Source organism: Anolis sagrei, chromosome 3 (genome assembly GCF_037176765.1).
Source record: "Anolis sagrei isolate rAnoSag1 chromosome 3, rAnoSag1.mat, whole genome shotgun sequence".
Taxonomy (NCBI): domain Eukaryota; kingdom Metazoa; phylum Chordata; class Lepidosauria; order Squamata; family Dactyloidae; genus Anolis; species Anolis sagrei.
Window position 1 is genome coordinate 228,641,163 of NC_090023.1, and position 17,330 is coordinate 228,658,492.

The 17,330-nt window shown below is 38.8% G+C and overlaps 1 protein-coding gene across 2 annotated transcripts in view; it reads right to left on the reverse strand.

The window, feature by feature from the left end:
- Positions 1-17,330, reverse strand: part of LOC132770702 (vertebrate ancient opsin-like) — a 153,603-nt gene that overhangs the window by 61,170 nt on the left and 75,103 nt on the right. For both annotated transcript variants that reach the window (XM_060767932.2, XM_067465948.1), the window contains one exon: positions 4,264-4,497. In XM_060767932.2, the coding sequence (XP_060623915.1) occupies positions 4,264-4,497 (234 nt within the window). The remainder of the gene's footprint in view (positions 1-4,263; positions 4,498-17,330) is intronic.

The window sequence follows — 17,330 nt, forward strand, 5'->3', positions numbered from 1 at the left end:
TGGAACTTGTGCCGCAAATACCATCTGCCTGTGACAAAGAACTGGTGATATCACAAGCCTGAAAATGTTACAGAAAAATAAACATGTCAAGCTACTCTGGGACTTCTGAATTCAGACTGACAGAGTTTTGGACCACAATACTCTTGACCTCACGATCGTGTTAAAAAACCAAGTATGGATTGTCGAAGTTGCAATTCCAGGCGACAGCAGAATTGAAGAGAAACAACTGGAAAAACTGACATGATATGAGGATTTAAAGATTAAACTGTAAAGACTCTGGCACAAGCCAGTCAAGGTGGTTCCAGTGGTGATTGGCACACTGGGTGCAGTGCCTAAAGATCTTGGCCTGCACTTAAACGCAATCTGAGCTGACAAAATTACCATCTGTCAGCTGCAGAAGGCCACCTTACTGGGATCTGCACATATTCTTCACCAATGCATCACATAGTCCTAGACACTTGAGAAGTGTCCAGCTTGTGATCCAATACAACAACCAGCATAGTGATCTTGTTTGCTGTGTGCTTATCTTGTTGTGTTTCAAATAATAATAATAATAATAATAATAATAATAATAATAAATTAAAATTATTACCACAGTAAAACAACCTAATAAACACAATTTAAAACCACATTGGGGTCGAGGGGAGAAAAAATAAAAGCTGCTTGCCACATACAAACTTTATTACTGGACTGGGGATACTGCAATGGCTACTAAACCATAACAGCTTAAGAACTAGCTGTTGCTAATGCAACGGATGAGCTAACCTCTTGATTATGTTTTTATTATTGTTGGCATGATCAAAAGCAAAATCTCTGTATACTGAAAGGTTGTGCTATACTGACAAAGATGACAGTAAAAATACTTTTTTCATATAAAAGCCAGCTAGCTCAGGTTCCCCAATAGGGTATTTTGTAGAACTGTGAAATAATTCACAAAGTAGTGAGTTAACAATATCTTTTATGTCCAAAAATAGCAGAAAATACAAGCGTTACTCATCAGCCTCACAGCTTATGGAGACAATTATTCTTGCTCAGTTGATATTTCTCTGCAGAATGCCCTTATATGAAACCCAAAATAATTGGTTGATACTAAAAAATATTTTCCACTATCTTTGTGTGTGAATGATGCCATAAAACCAGGAATTTGTGAAATGTTGCACTCATGAACCCCTAATGACTTATCCTTTTTCATTCATGATATTTCTAAGATTATTTTATATGCTGGAGAAAGCTATTCTAAGTAGCCCCACCAAATTCTCCTCCTCCTCCTCTTCAATCTGAGACTGCAGTAATTTCCTTTCTTGGTCCTATATCTTCTACATCACCCTCTCTGTGAGACAGTTTTTGCTATCACGGAAAGACATCAATTTAATGAAGAATACATACAACACCCAAAAATGCACATCTGAATTTAAAGATAAGTGCAAAATTAGGTAAAAAAACAAACAAACAAACATGTGACATTGCCCAGATATATTGTTTCAGTCCGTTTTCATCATATGAGATCTATTAAGGACAGGGCTTCCAGCAAGAAATTACACATTCTTTGATATTTGAGATAGCATTAACATGAAAGCAGGAGAATCATACACAAGAGTGTAAAGAGTTAATATAATTAACCCTCTACATTCATTGTGGTTAAGGGCACAGGACCCCCATGAAAGTGAAAAAAAGGGAAATAAAGATTTCTAGAGGAGATTTCTAGAGAACACATGTTGAGTTCAATCTATGAAGAATCAAATCCACACAATTCAAAACTGAAAATATGGGGGGACTACTGTCTTCTAAGAGCCCCATCACAAAGACCAGGTGAAGCATCCCACCTTGCCTGGTTTTGGTGAGAAAAGAGAGGGGCAGCAGGGTGAATCTTTCACCCTGCTCACAGCTCACTCTTGGTGATGCTTCCCTCATTACACATAGGGAGCATCACCCTTCTGTAGAGGATCCGTTCTGGCTCAATTGGAGCCAGCACAACACGTTAATTCTCCTGTGTTGAGGGTGAAGAATCCATTGATGCTTCTACCCCAGTTGGGGGTGGGGCTTTTGCCAGAAATCACACAATATCGTGTGATGGTCGGCAAGGGGTTCCCATCCCCAAGACAGGGTGGAAACGTCCTAGGATGCTGATTTAGGGAAGTGTGATGAGGTCGTTTATCTAATACTGCAGCAGCATGTTAGTGAGGCAGGGAGGATGAAGGCAATGTTCCCCTCTCCCAACAAGAAATCTGCCTGACCAAATGCAATATTTTTTCAGTCCCCAATTTCCTAACATTGCAGTATGCTAATATTTCAGTTACGCATTTGGAAATATGTTTTAGGCATGAAAATAAAAGGGCCAGGCATAATTAGCAAGGGATGCAAACACAGCAAATGAAAGAAGCCTAGACATGAACGATTTTCAGTGACTCATTCCCTGAAATGTTAGAAATTTTCTAACTGATTGAAAATTTCATAGGTGGGGGTGAGAAATTCTCATCTGCCAGAGCAATATCCTCATTCCCCTTAGTATATGGCTATGGAGCCCCATACCACAGTTTGCATGTTCTCGTAAAGATATAGTAAATCTTTCTTCTTCCATAAACTTAGGGAATTATGTGAGAGGTTTACTTCACATGCATACCTTAAGTAAAAAAGCCTCAAATAAAGATTTTTTATGCATTCAGTTCTCTATTTCCTCCTTGTTTCGTGAGTAGGATTTTATCAGCACTGACAGAGAAAGGGTAGTGGAAAGGGGCTAGAGCAGCAGTTCTCAAAGTGTGGTCCATGGAGCCCTTGAGGCTCCAATGATCATGCTAAGGGGCTCCACGGTTTCGACATCATCCTACCTCCCCTCCTCTCCCTCCAAGCTTTCCTTCCTCTTTGCTGCTCCTCCCCCTGCCTCCCTTGCCACCAAAAGCCTTTTTTCCTCACCTTCCTCGCAGCCCAGATCCTTCCCTATTCACCCACCTTGCTTCCAAAAACCTATTTTCTCTCCCATTTCTCAGGGGGTGCTTCGTTTTTGCTTTTCCTGCATGGCAGAAGGGGGTTGGACTGGATGGCCTCTGGTGTTGCTCCTATTGCTGATACATATACATTATATATTATGTAATATATAATATAAAAACATCATTGGGCATCCATGAGAAACTTTTGCTTCAAAAAGGACTCAGTAACTGCAAAACTTTGAGAGCCCCTGATTTTTAGTGCTAGTTGCAGCAGTTTGTTGGCACTAAGTAATATATTATTTAGTGCCTCCTGCAGAATTCTGAGGCTTGTAGTTTAGGAGAGGGGCTTTAAAACTGTTCATCTACAGAAGCCCTGGGCCTTCCTAAACTACAAACCCCAGAACTCTGCAGGAGGGGAGTCACAGCATTTAAAGTGGATTGAAGTGGATAAATACTCAAGAGTGGTGAGTCTCTTAGCATCTATGTGAAAAAAATAGCTCCCACACAAATTTAGGGTCCATTAATGTAACTTCTTTAGTGGGCTTTATAAAAAAACCCAGCAGTGACCAAATATTGACATGGTGGAAAAGTTGTCACCTAAGCACTCTGCAACAGGTTTTCTCAGATGTAAGTCTCAATTGGCTGCTTCAATTTTGGAATGGACTATGAACTCCTGGAATACTTTATAGAGCCCAAGAAAGAGTACACAATGTGATGATCAATAACTCTGTCAAACACACATGCATGACAGATAAAAGTGTTGCCACTTCCCATGGAGTTCAAACTACGAGCTCTCTGAGTTTGTCAGGCCCACATATGGTGTGAGGAAACAAGATCTGACAGATCAGTTAGTAGATGTTGTTATAAAGGCACATGCTCAAGAAAAATGCACAATTCTTCTTTTGCTTGTTGCCATTCTTCCATTATTTTATTTCAATGTAATAGATTTGCTTAAGTGATATAATACCCAGAAGAAAGATATGTAACAATCCAAGTGGGCTATTTTTTTGTCTTTCAACAGTCCAAATTTTCTTTAAAGATTGCTACTTTTATTCAAAAGTCTGTGTCTAATAAATGTTAAAGACATAACTTTGTAAAATTTCCCTGAGGGGTTGCCCTATTATTCTCAGCTGTAAAAGGAAATACATAAATTATTATTGAAGCACCCAGACTTCATGTCACATTATTGGGTTTTCCTGATTTAATACCCTGAGCCAGTACAAACAAGTAAGTCTTCTTTATAGCTGTTTGTTCTGGGTAAATAATTATTTGACAAATGGCCACTGCAGTCAAATATATTTGTCATTTCCTTCCCCGTCTCAATGTGAGTTTTGTTTACCTGTTTGTTCAAAAAGATGTAGATGACTGGGTTGTAGACGGTGCTGCTCTTTGCAAGGACTGAAGGAATGATACTGGCAGAGGGAGTAACTAAGCCGGGTTTTCCAAATGTTGCAATCAGAGCCACAATCCCATAAGGTAGCCAGCAAAGCAGAAAGCAAATGATCATCACAACCACCATGATCAGGACTCGTTGCTCTCGTGTTTGTGCCATTCCTTGGGTTACTCCACTCACCTGAAACAAAGGAATCACATACATGTAGTGCTAAAACACAATGGAGGACTATATGTAAACAGAACTTGGAAGTTATTACAAGATCCCTCAATAGTAATGTAGCAACTTGCAGGTACTATATCTAACATTAGAATTACGTATACAGTAGTTAGTAACTACATCAAGAGGTGGAGCATAATGCTCTATTCAGGTGGTTCCATGTCCAACTCCAAATATGTGTACTTTTGGATGGGGTACAAATGGTCACTTTCTAGTCCTTTACATGTCATTCAGCCCCACACACCTCACCACTATCAAGTCCCAGAAGTGGCTGGTGGTGGTGGTGGGGAAGGAAAGGAACAGGAAGGCTTACAGGGTAATAAAGTACCAGTTTAGCACAGCTTAGGGACATGGAGGAAATGGTACTCGTTGGTGGAGTGTACCCTGCCATTCCTTTCTCTGAGTTCCAGCATCTGAATTGCCTTCTTTTCTTCTTCTTCCCCTCTCACCCAATAAGATGCAACACTCATCTCTCCAAGAGCTTGACAGTTGTAAGGGCGACATTTTTGGATATTGCACAAAGGGCTACAGAACAGCCCCTTGCACTATTAAAAGAGGCACACTTATGTCTCTCCTTCACATTAATTGATTTCTAGGCCTACAACGTCATAAGCAGTGGCTTTTCAGAGCTCTATACTAAAACCAAATTTTTTAAAAATTAAGAAGAAATTTGAAGAAAGAGAAGGGTCACACCATTGGAGTCTACTCCCAAGCTCAGGTGTTTACATTTAATCCTACACTTACAGAATTATGGTCACACCTTCAACAGAACACAAAGTAATCAGAGGTGTAATGATGAGTAGGAGCAGCCCCAGTTCTAACTCACACATGCTCTCTGATAATGTGAAGAATTATTATGTCTCTAAGGAGAAAGACAGCAAATTGGGCAATGGTGGAAAGACAATGGCAGAGGTAAATCATATATTCAGAGTATGAGATGAACACATAAGTGCTGTTCTCCACCATTTGTTATTTCCTATATAATTTTCCTACCATCAGAGAGACTTGATATATGAGACTAAGCAAACACCTATTATATTGCAGTTTACATATGGCAATTATAATCATTAAAAGCTCTAGCAAATATTTTTGCTCAGCTGAAGGTACAAATATACTTGATTGCTGGACCACTATACTCTCTCTTCATTTAAAAATAACATAAAATAAAAATCCAGCACCATTTCTGGCATTCTTTCCATCACAATTGCCAGAGATCTTTGAACTGTGGATTAGTTTAATATCTTTTATAAATTAAATACAACATTAATTTCCCTTCCACGAGCATAAAGGTCTTTCCACTCCAGTTCTGTGAATAATCATTAACTCAATTAGTCTGCTTTTCACTATTTGGCAGGCTAGACTATAATTTGCAAATGCCATTATGTAGAAGTGATAGGAATTTGTGCCAAGTTTGTTTGAATACATTATTTAACACCCCATAAATGAATCACAGATAGCAACAAATCAGTTACCCAGCAGGACCAGAACACAATATTTGTCTGGTTAAGTGCCAAGTCATGTAATTACTTTCAGAGCTTAATTTCTATTGATAAATTTGAAAATGTACTGTTTGTTTAATGTCTAAGCAAAATACATGTCTTTGGATTGTGGACTACATTTCCCAGCATTCTTGACCACTGGCTCTATTGGTTAGAAGTTGCAGTCTGACATCTGGAAAACAATGTTTAGTTTCATGTCCATCTCACAAAATATATGATACATTACATTAGAGCATAGTAGGAGAGCTTTTAGTCTTCAATATATTTTGGCTTAAAACTTCCATCAGCCTCTCCAATATGGCCAATGGTATATTACCACAAAGACATATTAAAGCAAATTACGAAGGACAGAGAAGGTGGGTGTAGGAATGTAAATTCCTGATTATTTCATCCTTGAAAGCAAGGACATGTAATTGCTGCAGTGTTCTTCCTGCACAGGAGACAACAAATATTACTCTACAATAGTCTTCCCATTTGTGAACAGCTCAGAGTGTTGCAGAGGAATCATTCTGTGTAAAAAAAACACAAATTGCAGAAACCAATTTTGCACGTACTCACAAAAAAAGCCACGTGTTTCTTGAATTGAAAAATGCCATTTGGGGGCATAGATTGTTAAGAAAACATCATCATAATCAGCATCCTTTTCCAGTTTGGGCCTCAGGGTAGCTTGCTATAGTTATATATAGTACTCCATATAAACAAAAATAACAGATTGAAAAACCCAGCACATTGTACAAAGCCCATTACAGCAATGAATAAAACCATATTTGTTTTTCAGAAGGCATATAGAAGATTATATATGAAAGGTCAAAATTGCAGTATTTCAGAAATACTTAATCCTATTAGCTAACATGACATAAAATTTCATGGGCACATGGGTACATCATGCGCAAACTGTACACAAAGCTTCTCCGGCCACTCCACTGCCAAAAACAGCTCTATTGATTTAGAAATGTTAAAGCAAATCTGAAGATGGAACACTCACAGTTAAAGTGGTATCAGACTGATATAACCATGTAACAGAGAAACACTCAAGGAATTAAGAAAAATTAACCCTCCTAAAATATTTGAACACCCACAGAAGGGGGGGGGGGAGAGAAAGATGGTGTTTTACATAGTTTACATATATATATATATATATATATATATATAGATAGATAGATATAGATATAGATATAGATATATATCATATATGGAAAATAGACTATTATGTGAGAAACCTGTGGCTGTCATAAAGTGTTTCCCTTTATCACACAGAACAATTTTGAATGAATGCTAATCCAGGACAAAAACAACACTTTTTTGTTAGACCTGGCTATGGGACCAAGTGTTCAATCAGTGAGCAGCAAGTGAAAGAAGATTTTAACACTTATGGCAATGATTTGACCTGGACTGGATTTTGGATTCCAATTTTTAATAGGCGTGTGTTAATCAATTGTTTTAAATATTGTTTTAATATTTTTAAATATTTTAATGTACTGTTGATTGTTTTATGATGGCGACACCGTATGGTGCTTTTGTGAGACTGCCCTGAATCCCCCCTTGGGGGTTAGAAGGGCGGGGTATAAATATAGGAAATAAATAAATAAATACCTTCTTGGCCTTCTCAATGGTGGCCATCTCAGAAAGGGCCTTCTAAATGGTGGCCCCTAGGCTTCGGAATGCTCTCCCTCTCTAGCTACCTTTAGAAAATAACTAAAAACCTGGATATGGAAGCCAGCTTTCTAAAATGGATGATTATTACTTAATATGATGGTGGTATTTCAGCTTTGTCAAATACCTATTGGTTTTTACCTGGTTTTGCCTTGGGGGTGCAATATGTTTTTAAACCAAGTATATTTTTTAAAACTGTGTATTTATTGTGATACTGTTATGTTAATTTAACCTTGTTGGTTATATATAATGTCCAGTCTTTTTGCTTTTGCTTAGGTAGCGCAGTGGATTAAACTGCTGAACTGCTGAACTTGCTGACCGAAAGGTAGCAGGTTTGAATCCTGGGAGCGGTGTGATCTCCCACTGTTAGTCTCATCTTCTGCCAACCTAGCAGTTCAAAAACATGGAAATGTGAGTAGATCAATAGGTAACACTTCAGCGGGAAGGTAATGGTGCTCCATGCAGTCATGCCGGCCACATGACCTTGGAGGTATCTATGGACAACGCTGGCTCTTCAGCTTAGAATTGGAGATGAGCACCAATCCCCAGAGTTAGATATGACTGGAGTTACTGTCGGGGTGGAGGTGGGGGGAATCGTATGTATGTGTTACGATTTAATTTTGTTGTCAACCACCCCAAGTCCTTTTGGAGAGGGGGCAGGATATAAATAAAGATGATGATGATGATGATGATGATGATGATGATGATTATTATTACATGAGGCATGACAATAAATGGTGCCACACTCCTGCTTTGGTCAAGGTGAATAGTTCAGACATTCACATTATTTTGGTGCAGAAGGCAGAATACCTTATAAGTGTTTCTTCTTTGTAATCACAAAGGCAGTAGCTAAGAGTCTGAGGTCCTTTTATGACATCTACTGTCTAAGGTTGCTAATTCGCTTAGTGGAAAATTATGACAAATATGATGTTTCTGCTCCAAATGACTCTCATTTCAAGTAAAAGAAAGGGGGGCAAGTTGCTGCTCTTATCATTTTATTTCTATATAAAGCATTTCATATGGATCACTTTCAAATGCTTTATATTCAATCACATAACTATCTGTATAATATACATAACAGTTGCATGAAATGATAAGATATAACATCATTGGAACCACTGGCATCCTCCCTGTTTTAACCCCTTGTGTGGGTAAAGACAAATAAGAAAAAAGACTAGGTTGGCAAAAGCTTAAATCTTCCACATCCTGTGAATGGTTCTGATGCAAACATAACTCACCACAACATTTTTAAAAACATTGAAAAGATCATGTCCTGTACACTAAATACAATGTACCTTGGCATAAGCTGAGGAAACTAAAGCATCCACTGCAAGTCCTAAAGAAGATGCTGCTGAGATTGGTTTTAGGATAGGTAAAATACACAAACCAAAACTAAAACTACCACTTAAAAATAATTACAAGAAAAAAGAAGAAATCTAACTATAACTATATACAACTAAAATAAAATAAAAGGCGAGAAAAAGGGATAACTTCCAGGAGAGTGCTTATAATTGTCAAACTAATAAACATCCTGTACATTACTATCTTATTTGCATTTCTACAGCAAATGTAGCTCTACTAATCCTCAAAATCTAAACTGATAATTCCTCCAATGTTGTCTTTTTAAAAGGCTCTGAGGCCCCATCTACAGTGCCATATAAAATCCAGATTTTTTTTGCTTTGTATTGGATTATATTAATCTACACTGTCATATAATCCAGTTCAAAGCAGATAATCTGGATTTTATATGGCACTGTAGATGGGGACTGAGTGTGTTTCAAAAGGAGAATTATTGTTACTGGCTTCTCAAGTAACTGTGGACTGCTATCAGCATGACTAAACTTTCAAATGAAATGCTTTTTTGGGGGCGGGGGACTCAAAAGATGTTTATTTGTGAAGTGATAAAAACTTAAAGAAAGTCCAGTGATTAAACCATGTGGGCATCCAGCCACCTTTCAAACGATGTAATCTGTTTAAATAATTGAATGTCATCCTAGGAAAGTAATGATGCAATTGCTTTGATTCTTGTCTCAGGCAATAAGCCAACCCTCCAACTTTACCAAATTCCTTATTTTTCAGTGAAAAGTAATTTGCAACTTGTCCCCAAAAGGCAAAGACCTTAATTTCCTCAATTATGGTTGCTATTCATATTCCACTCTTTTTAAGTGGCTGATATATACAATGGAAAAATACTGCTGTCAAATTCAAAATGTAAAATCCAGTTATATGACAAGAAAAAGAAACTGAGCACTGGTTGGAAAGAGTGGATAAATGACTGTATTGAAATAAGAAAGAAGGAATTAAAAGGTTACATTTATCATTGTGTCTGTCCAATATGAGAGCATGCTTTTTGTATGTCCAGTAAGTGAATACTCCTTACTAAAACATTTTGACCAGAATTCCCCACTGTATATAGACCTACAAAAAAGTTCTCTAAGATCATAGAATGTACTGCTTTCTTTTTCCCATGAGAAAATCTCACACCCCTTGTCAAACTGATGCTGATTTTCTTGATGTAGAGAAAAGAGGGAAATGACCAAACTCGTTTTAGTCTTACTTTTAATGAAGTATCAAAATTAGTCAGTGGTTCTCAACTATGACATTATTTTATAATGAAATAAGAGTAATAATGATACTAAAATTCTGGGTAAGCACCCTGGGCAGTTCACAAAATAAAGCTTGAAGAAAATAGTAAACACCCTAACTGTGTAGTATACATAAACAAAGGAAATCTGACCAATGCAACCTCCAAAAATACTAACATTAAAAAAATGCATAATGACTGAAAAGTCTAAAAAAAAAAAGGCACAAAAAAATATAATGTGGGGATCAGGTAAGTCATCCTTGGGTCATCATATTTCAGAAAGGACTTGGAGACACACAATAACAATTGCTCAGGTGTTGTTAGCCTATAGTAAAGTCACCTCTACAATCAGCCACTAGAATACAAAAGCCATTTAGAGTCATATAATGTATGCAGTCAGAGAACAAGATCTTGCCAACCAGTCCTAGTTCTATGGGCTTTTCAATGTAACTTCTAGGTAGAGCCACTCTGAAGCATTCCCATGATTCTCAAACTGTGTGCAGTTCATCTCCATACAATTGGGTATTATGTGTTGTGAGGTAGGGTTGTGCATGATTTCGTTTTTGTGTACCAGATTTGAATTATTTGGTGGTTCAGTTGCCGAATGCATGAAAACGAGTCTGGCATAGGGCAGCTGAAACCTTAGCTGATACAGATCACAGCAGTCAGATCTTTTCGGCTAATGGGGAATAATAATGGGGACCAATGGGACTGAGCAGCAGTCTACCTGAGGTGGAGATGACAATACGTGGACAGGGCAGTCTCAGGAAAACTGCTGCTCCTCGTTCTCCTTTACTTTCTTCCACAGCAGCCTCCTCCATCCTTTACTAAAGGTCCTGCTGCCTCCTGCGTGCCTGCTTGAGGTGAATGGGAACTTGCTTTCCTAGCAACACTTTGTGCAATGCAAGCATTGAAGTAGCCTTATGCTCCTTCCTGAGGCATGATGTGAGTTGAGGTTTTTCTCTCTGTGTGTTTCTTATTTTCTTGCTCAGCCCATCAGAGTCCTGATTGACTGTGTCCATCCATTCTCCTCCCCTCTTGTGGTCTGTGCTTGGGACTTCATTTTCTAGAACCCTCTCTTGTGTTTTTTTAGTAAAAATGTTATGGTGAAAACGTTAGAAATTTCAAAAAAAATAGTGGATTGGTGAAATGTTCCGAAACTTGGCAGGCTTGCAGTAGAAGATGGGGCCTATAAATGAGGTGAGTTTCATGCTGCTAGGCCTACAAATGATGGAGAAATGAGCCTCTAAACTTTCTCCATTGGCACCCATGGATGAATCTTTCCAACATGAAAACGGAAACCCCTCCTGAATTCAGGAAGTTTCCTAAAAATGGAATGGGGGGGGGGGGCAATCAAAAAGGAGACACTGAAAATGGCATTGGTTTTTTCCAAATTGTACACCCCTATTGCAAAGACACTTTGACTCTGTTTATAGCTTGCCCTGGAGTCCAATAGGCAGAGCCAAAGGTCAGCAGGGAGGATCCTGTCCTCCTCCTTCACATGTTCTGTGCATCTAATAATAAGGTCCACATATTCCTACACTGTTTTTGCCACGCCTCCAGTAGATTCCATTCCAGGTCTTGAAATTTCAACTCTTTATCAAATTAAATGTTTCGAACTGGTGGGAAGCACAGGAAACAACAGTCAGGATGACATGTTCATGATAGCTTACAATGACACAATTCCATTTTCTCTCCTTCTGGGTTATATAAGAAAATGGCAAAAGCTGTTTGTAGCCTTGGACTCAAAATACCATAATCTATCAACATTAGCCACCCTAGGCAGAAACAGTGAGCAACATAGTTGTTAAACATATTTGCTGAGTGCAAGATCAGAAAAGGCTGCTTACGTTTCTGTATAGCCACCTAAAGTTTGTAAAATGAGGAAGATAAGCCCCCTTCCACATTGTCCTTTATCTCAGGATCTGATCCAAGATTATCTGCTTTGAACTGGACAATATGAGTCCCCGCTGCTAGATAACCTAGGATAAGCAGATAATCTGGGATCAGATCCTGGGATATAGGGGCAGTGTAGAAGGGCCATCTGATGTAAGAAACAAAATTGAAAGACGTACAAGTACCCCTCTGCTTCTCAGCCACAATATACTTAATCAGAAACGTTTCCAGAAGTCAATGAAACTTTATAATAGTGGCAATGGCTGCAAAGGAGTGCCTAATTTGGGCTACCAATATCTCAGTGGGCTGACAGGAAGGATGAAAGCCAGTAGGAAAAGAACAAAGAGAAAGAGAAAAAGAAACTGCTTTTGATCTTTCAGTACTAGATTTTATAAAGAGCTGACAAGTGGTTCGAGTCACCTGGCTTTTCTACCTCCTAATTGCATGTACTGTATCATTAATAAGTAGATGAAACAGGGTCAACCCTGCTGTTAAACAAAGTGAGGCAGCAAATTTTGGATGTCACCAAAGGACAACAAATTGTTAGTCACTGAATTTATTCGTATTGCATTTTGGTGACTGCCAGGGGTGGAAAAAGGTGCTGAGAGATTTTTCATCTTTATCGGCCAAAATAATATGCTTGGATTTCAATACCATGTAATTTGGAAGGGGTAGTGGTGGTGGTATCATTTGCCATTCTGGCTTAGAATGTCTTAGACTGCATCTGAGAAGGAAGGAAGGAAGGAAATAAACAGAAATTGATACAGTGGATACAATTACTATAGGAAGCCAGAACAATTGCTCATCTTATTCTAATTTCTAGTTCTACTTGAAGTTTGCTTCCTCGTCTTGATTTACTAATAACCTTGCTTTATATAATAATATTTGAGTTCCTGTGGGAGAATGAAGAGTTTGATTCTGAAATGGATGGATTATTTTTATAACTTAGGCAGTAATGTATTGTCAAAGGTTTTCACAGCTGGAATCACTGGGGTATTGGCTTCCAGGTTGTCTGGCCATGTTCTATCAGCTTTTTCTCCTGGCATTTGTCCTGTATCTGTGACTGGCATCTTCATGGTAGTAAAGCAAGTGGAGTATATATACCTGTAGGATGTCCAGAGTGGGAAAAAAGAACCATTGACTGTTGAACAAGTGTAAAGGGTGCAATTAGCAAGTTAGACTTGTATGTTTTGAGTGGGATACACCCATTAGCATGTGAATAACCATGAAGACAGCATAGTCAATTAGTGAGGGCATCACAGATATATAAACCCAATTTTCCAGTTTCCAACAAACCTCACAACCTCTGAGGATGTTTACGACAGGTGCAGGCGAAATGTCAGGAGAGAATGCTTCTAGAACATGGCCATATGTGATGAATTCCCTACCTGTTAGGCTGGGAAAAGCTCAGAAAAGTAGGCCCAGGAAGTTCAGCAGCCATTTTAGAAGGGTGCTTGGGGTCATCCATCTTAGAATCTCATTTCCTGAAGGGGGCGGTGCTTAGGAGCAGCTTAGAGGGAAATGAGTGGAGTTTGTAATTGGCTGGGAGAGAGTGGGTGGAGCTTAACTTGAGAAAAGGAAAAAATGACTTTAAGGCTATGTTTTAAAACCTGACAGCTCAGACAGGGTCTGTGTGTCAAAGAAGAAGGAGTTTGGGTTGGGTGTGAAGGAGAGAGGAGTCAGAGAGTGTGTGTGAAGAAGAGAAGAGCTAGTGAAGCCAGAAGTTGGTCAGTTAGTCAGCAGAGTTAGTTAGTGAGAAGACTTTATAGCTATTGGGAAAGATTGCTGGTGGAGTGGAGAGACAGATCCAGAAGGAAAGGACTGTCTGTGTGGAGTTTAGAAATACTAGGCAGAGAGGAATCCTGTCAGTAGTTTCCTGAGGGAGAGAGGAGTGTTATTTGCAACTAAGTTTTGAACCCACACGCTTTATTCAACATTGCAGCCACTAAGCTTAAAGCCTATATTGTTCAAGTTCTCTCAAATAAACAACATTTTTATTTGCTCACAACCACTGCCTCAGTGTGCCTCTGTGTGAGAAGTTTTAAAGCAATTTACAGAAATCAAAGTAAAATAGTGGCCGCGTGTATTTAGGAAAGGAATCACTTTAGTGTTACCTCAGAGTACAAAGCCTGAGTGCGAATCCAGAACATTCTAGCTTTAAGATACCTCAATTCAAGCCAAAGGTAAAACATTTATTTTATGTGTGGTGTTAGCCAGTGTTCTTTTAAAAGGTTTTCCAGCCAGAAGAGCATTCCAGCTTATTCAGCTTTTGATTTTTAAATTACCTAAGCCACATTCCATTACAGTTGGTGGTACAGCTTTTGGGATTTTGTTTATAATCCTTTTACTAATGGTGGCAAGCTTTGGGATTTGCTCTTAAATAAGTCCCTAATCGATTACACCATATAACCTGAAAATCCCAGTGAGGGCATCTGCATAGAAGTAACCTGGCCTTTGTTCCCTTTCCTGCCTAGGACATCCTTTGTCTGGGTGGTGTTCACTGGCCTTTCATTGCTTACTGCCTGGAGACTTCCTGTGTTTGGGTGGTGTAAATAAGTCACTGTCTTGATTCTAGAGTTTTTCAATCCTGGTAGCCATTTTTTTGCTTTGTTTTCATGATTTCTTCCTTTCTGTTGAAATTGTCCTTGTGCTTGTGTATTTCTGTAGCTTCTCTGTGTAGTCTGACATAGTGGTTGTCAGTGGTCCAGAATTTCTGTGATCTCAAATAATATTCTGTGCCCAGCTTGGTTTATCATGTTCTCTGCTACTGCTGATTAGGAATAATTAGCTTCAAACTAATTTACTGCCCAGTTGTTGACCATGTATGGGTTGTCTATAAATGCTTGCCAAGTTCCAAAGTCTGTGGCTTTAAATAAAATGAGAAAAATGTATTAACTATCTCCCTTTTCTGCCTACAAAACAAATATTTTTAGCTGACAAAGGATTTTAAGTGAAGTATTGTCTTCTGTCCAGCTCTGATTTAATGGTTGCTAGTGAATCCTGTTCTCTGAGAGTTTTTTAAAGTCTCTACTCTGTATTATCTCTTCTTTTTTAAATCATGTCTGTCAACTGTGCAGCTGATGGGTCTTTCTTTCCCTCCCAGTTCCAGACCTCCAAATAAAAAGAGAAATTGACGTTCCTCACTTAATAAGGTGAATCCCAGAAGCAGTTGATGGTTTTTGTTGCAATCCAGAGCAGGGAACGAGGCCCTCAGATAACTATCCACCACACTTAGCTGTGAAAAACAATCCTTTTTTATTGAAGAAAAATGGTTACAAAATAAAGGAAAAATGCAAGTCAAAAGCCACAGCAAAATCAGCAAACATGAATTTAAATGGACAAAGCAAAACCAAAAGCCTCACTGAGAAAATACTGGAATCTGTTAGCAATCCACTAACCGTATTTGATATCCTAGAAATCTTTCCAAACTATGGCCAGGGAACCGGGAGAACTGCCAAGGTCTTCATCAATTCTGAAACGATGCCTGAACTGAGGCAATCAGCCTAGCGTATTGCAATTAAAACTCAAGAATCGGTTCCGTGAACCGCCCTTCTGTTTTGAAGCCAATGTTTTTAATTCTTGAATTTGGGAGGATCGACGCAAACTGAGTGTTTTACTTCTGTCTTCCCAAATTTGGCCCCTTCTGTTGTCATTACAGTTAACAGGTGCAGAAGGGAGGGAAAGTTCAAGGTCTCCCTCTAAAACATTCTCAGGAACACTGGTACTTTCATTTTCCAAATCTACAGAAGTTCCTTCCTCACTAATTTCAGGAACATTGGCATTTTCCAAACCTACAGCAGTTTCTTCCTCACTAATTTCAGGAGCATTGGCATCAAAAGGTACATTTCCACTAGCATCAGTAAATATACTTTCATTAGCATCAGGAGGAACAAACAGAGAATCAGGTTCAAGTTCAAACTCAGGCTGAACCCCAACAGTTTTTAATCTCACACAGCTTTCAAGCCATACTCAAACTTTGAAAATACAGTCAAGGATTCCAGAAATAATAAATGCACATAACTTTAATTTGGGTTTTGTACCCGTTTTCAGTTCGAAATGTGGCCAAGATGGTTCTGTGAGGGCCTCACAAAATAGCGTGGTGCCAGAATTTGCATCCTGTATCCATTTACAGCTCTCTGCCCTATTCTAGATAAAAGTCATCTTGCCAAATGTTCAAGTACAAAATTATGTATGATGTAGGAAAATGACATATTTTTCTATCCTTCTTATAAGATTCAGTCAATGAATCAAACTGGTAGGAGATTCAGGACTGATAGGAAGAAGCACATCTCTACATAGACTGCAAAGTCGAAACTATTAAATTTATGGCCACAAAATGCTGTGATACCCTTGATGGATTTGAAGGGGCATTAGAGACAAGTTTGTGGAGGAAAGGGCTATCAGTAGCTAATATATTGTGTTATTTTCTTGTTCTTTGGTGCCCTCACATCAAATGTTTGATAGAATTTTCTTGCTAAGATTTATGTGGAGGAGATTTTCCATTGCCCTTTGAGGAAAATGAGAAATTGTAGTTCATCCATGGCCATGCAGTGGGTTTCTATGGCTGAACAAAGATTTCAATACTGGTCTCCTGGAGTCTCAGTCCAACAATTAAACTAGTTAGCACTATGATGCTACAGAATCTCCCAAAGTAGAACACCGTGCTTTTTAATAGCAGTTTCTCAGGAAGAGTAGTAGGGTTGTATGCGTGTCCCTTTTCACCTCCTTCCCATAGATGTCGTGCATAAGAACTGAATGCTGGATTATGTAGGACTGTGGTCTATCTAGGATAGGCATGGGCAAACTTCGGCCCTCCAGGAGTTTTGGAGTCCAATTCCCACAATTCCTAACAGTTGGTAGGCTGTTAGGAATTATGGTAGTTTAAGTCCAAAATACCTGCAGGGCCTACATTTATCCAAGCCTGATCAAGAAGAACTCTTCTTCGATTGCTAGGAAGTGAGTCGTTAAAGCAAAGGTGTATCAACTAGGGTGCAGTGCTGACTATGAGGCACAAGTAATATGCCACACACAATCAATATAACCTTGAAGAAACTTTAGTCAACTCTGAGTCAGCTGTCCATTGGGTGAATTGCCCTAGTCTGAAGACTTATTCACCATCTTATTAAAGGTCATGCATGGGCCTCTGGCAGCTTGACATTTAG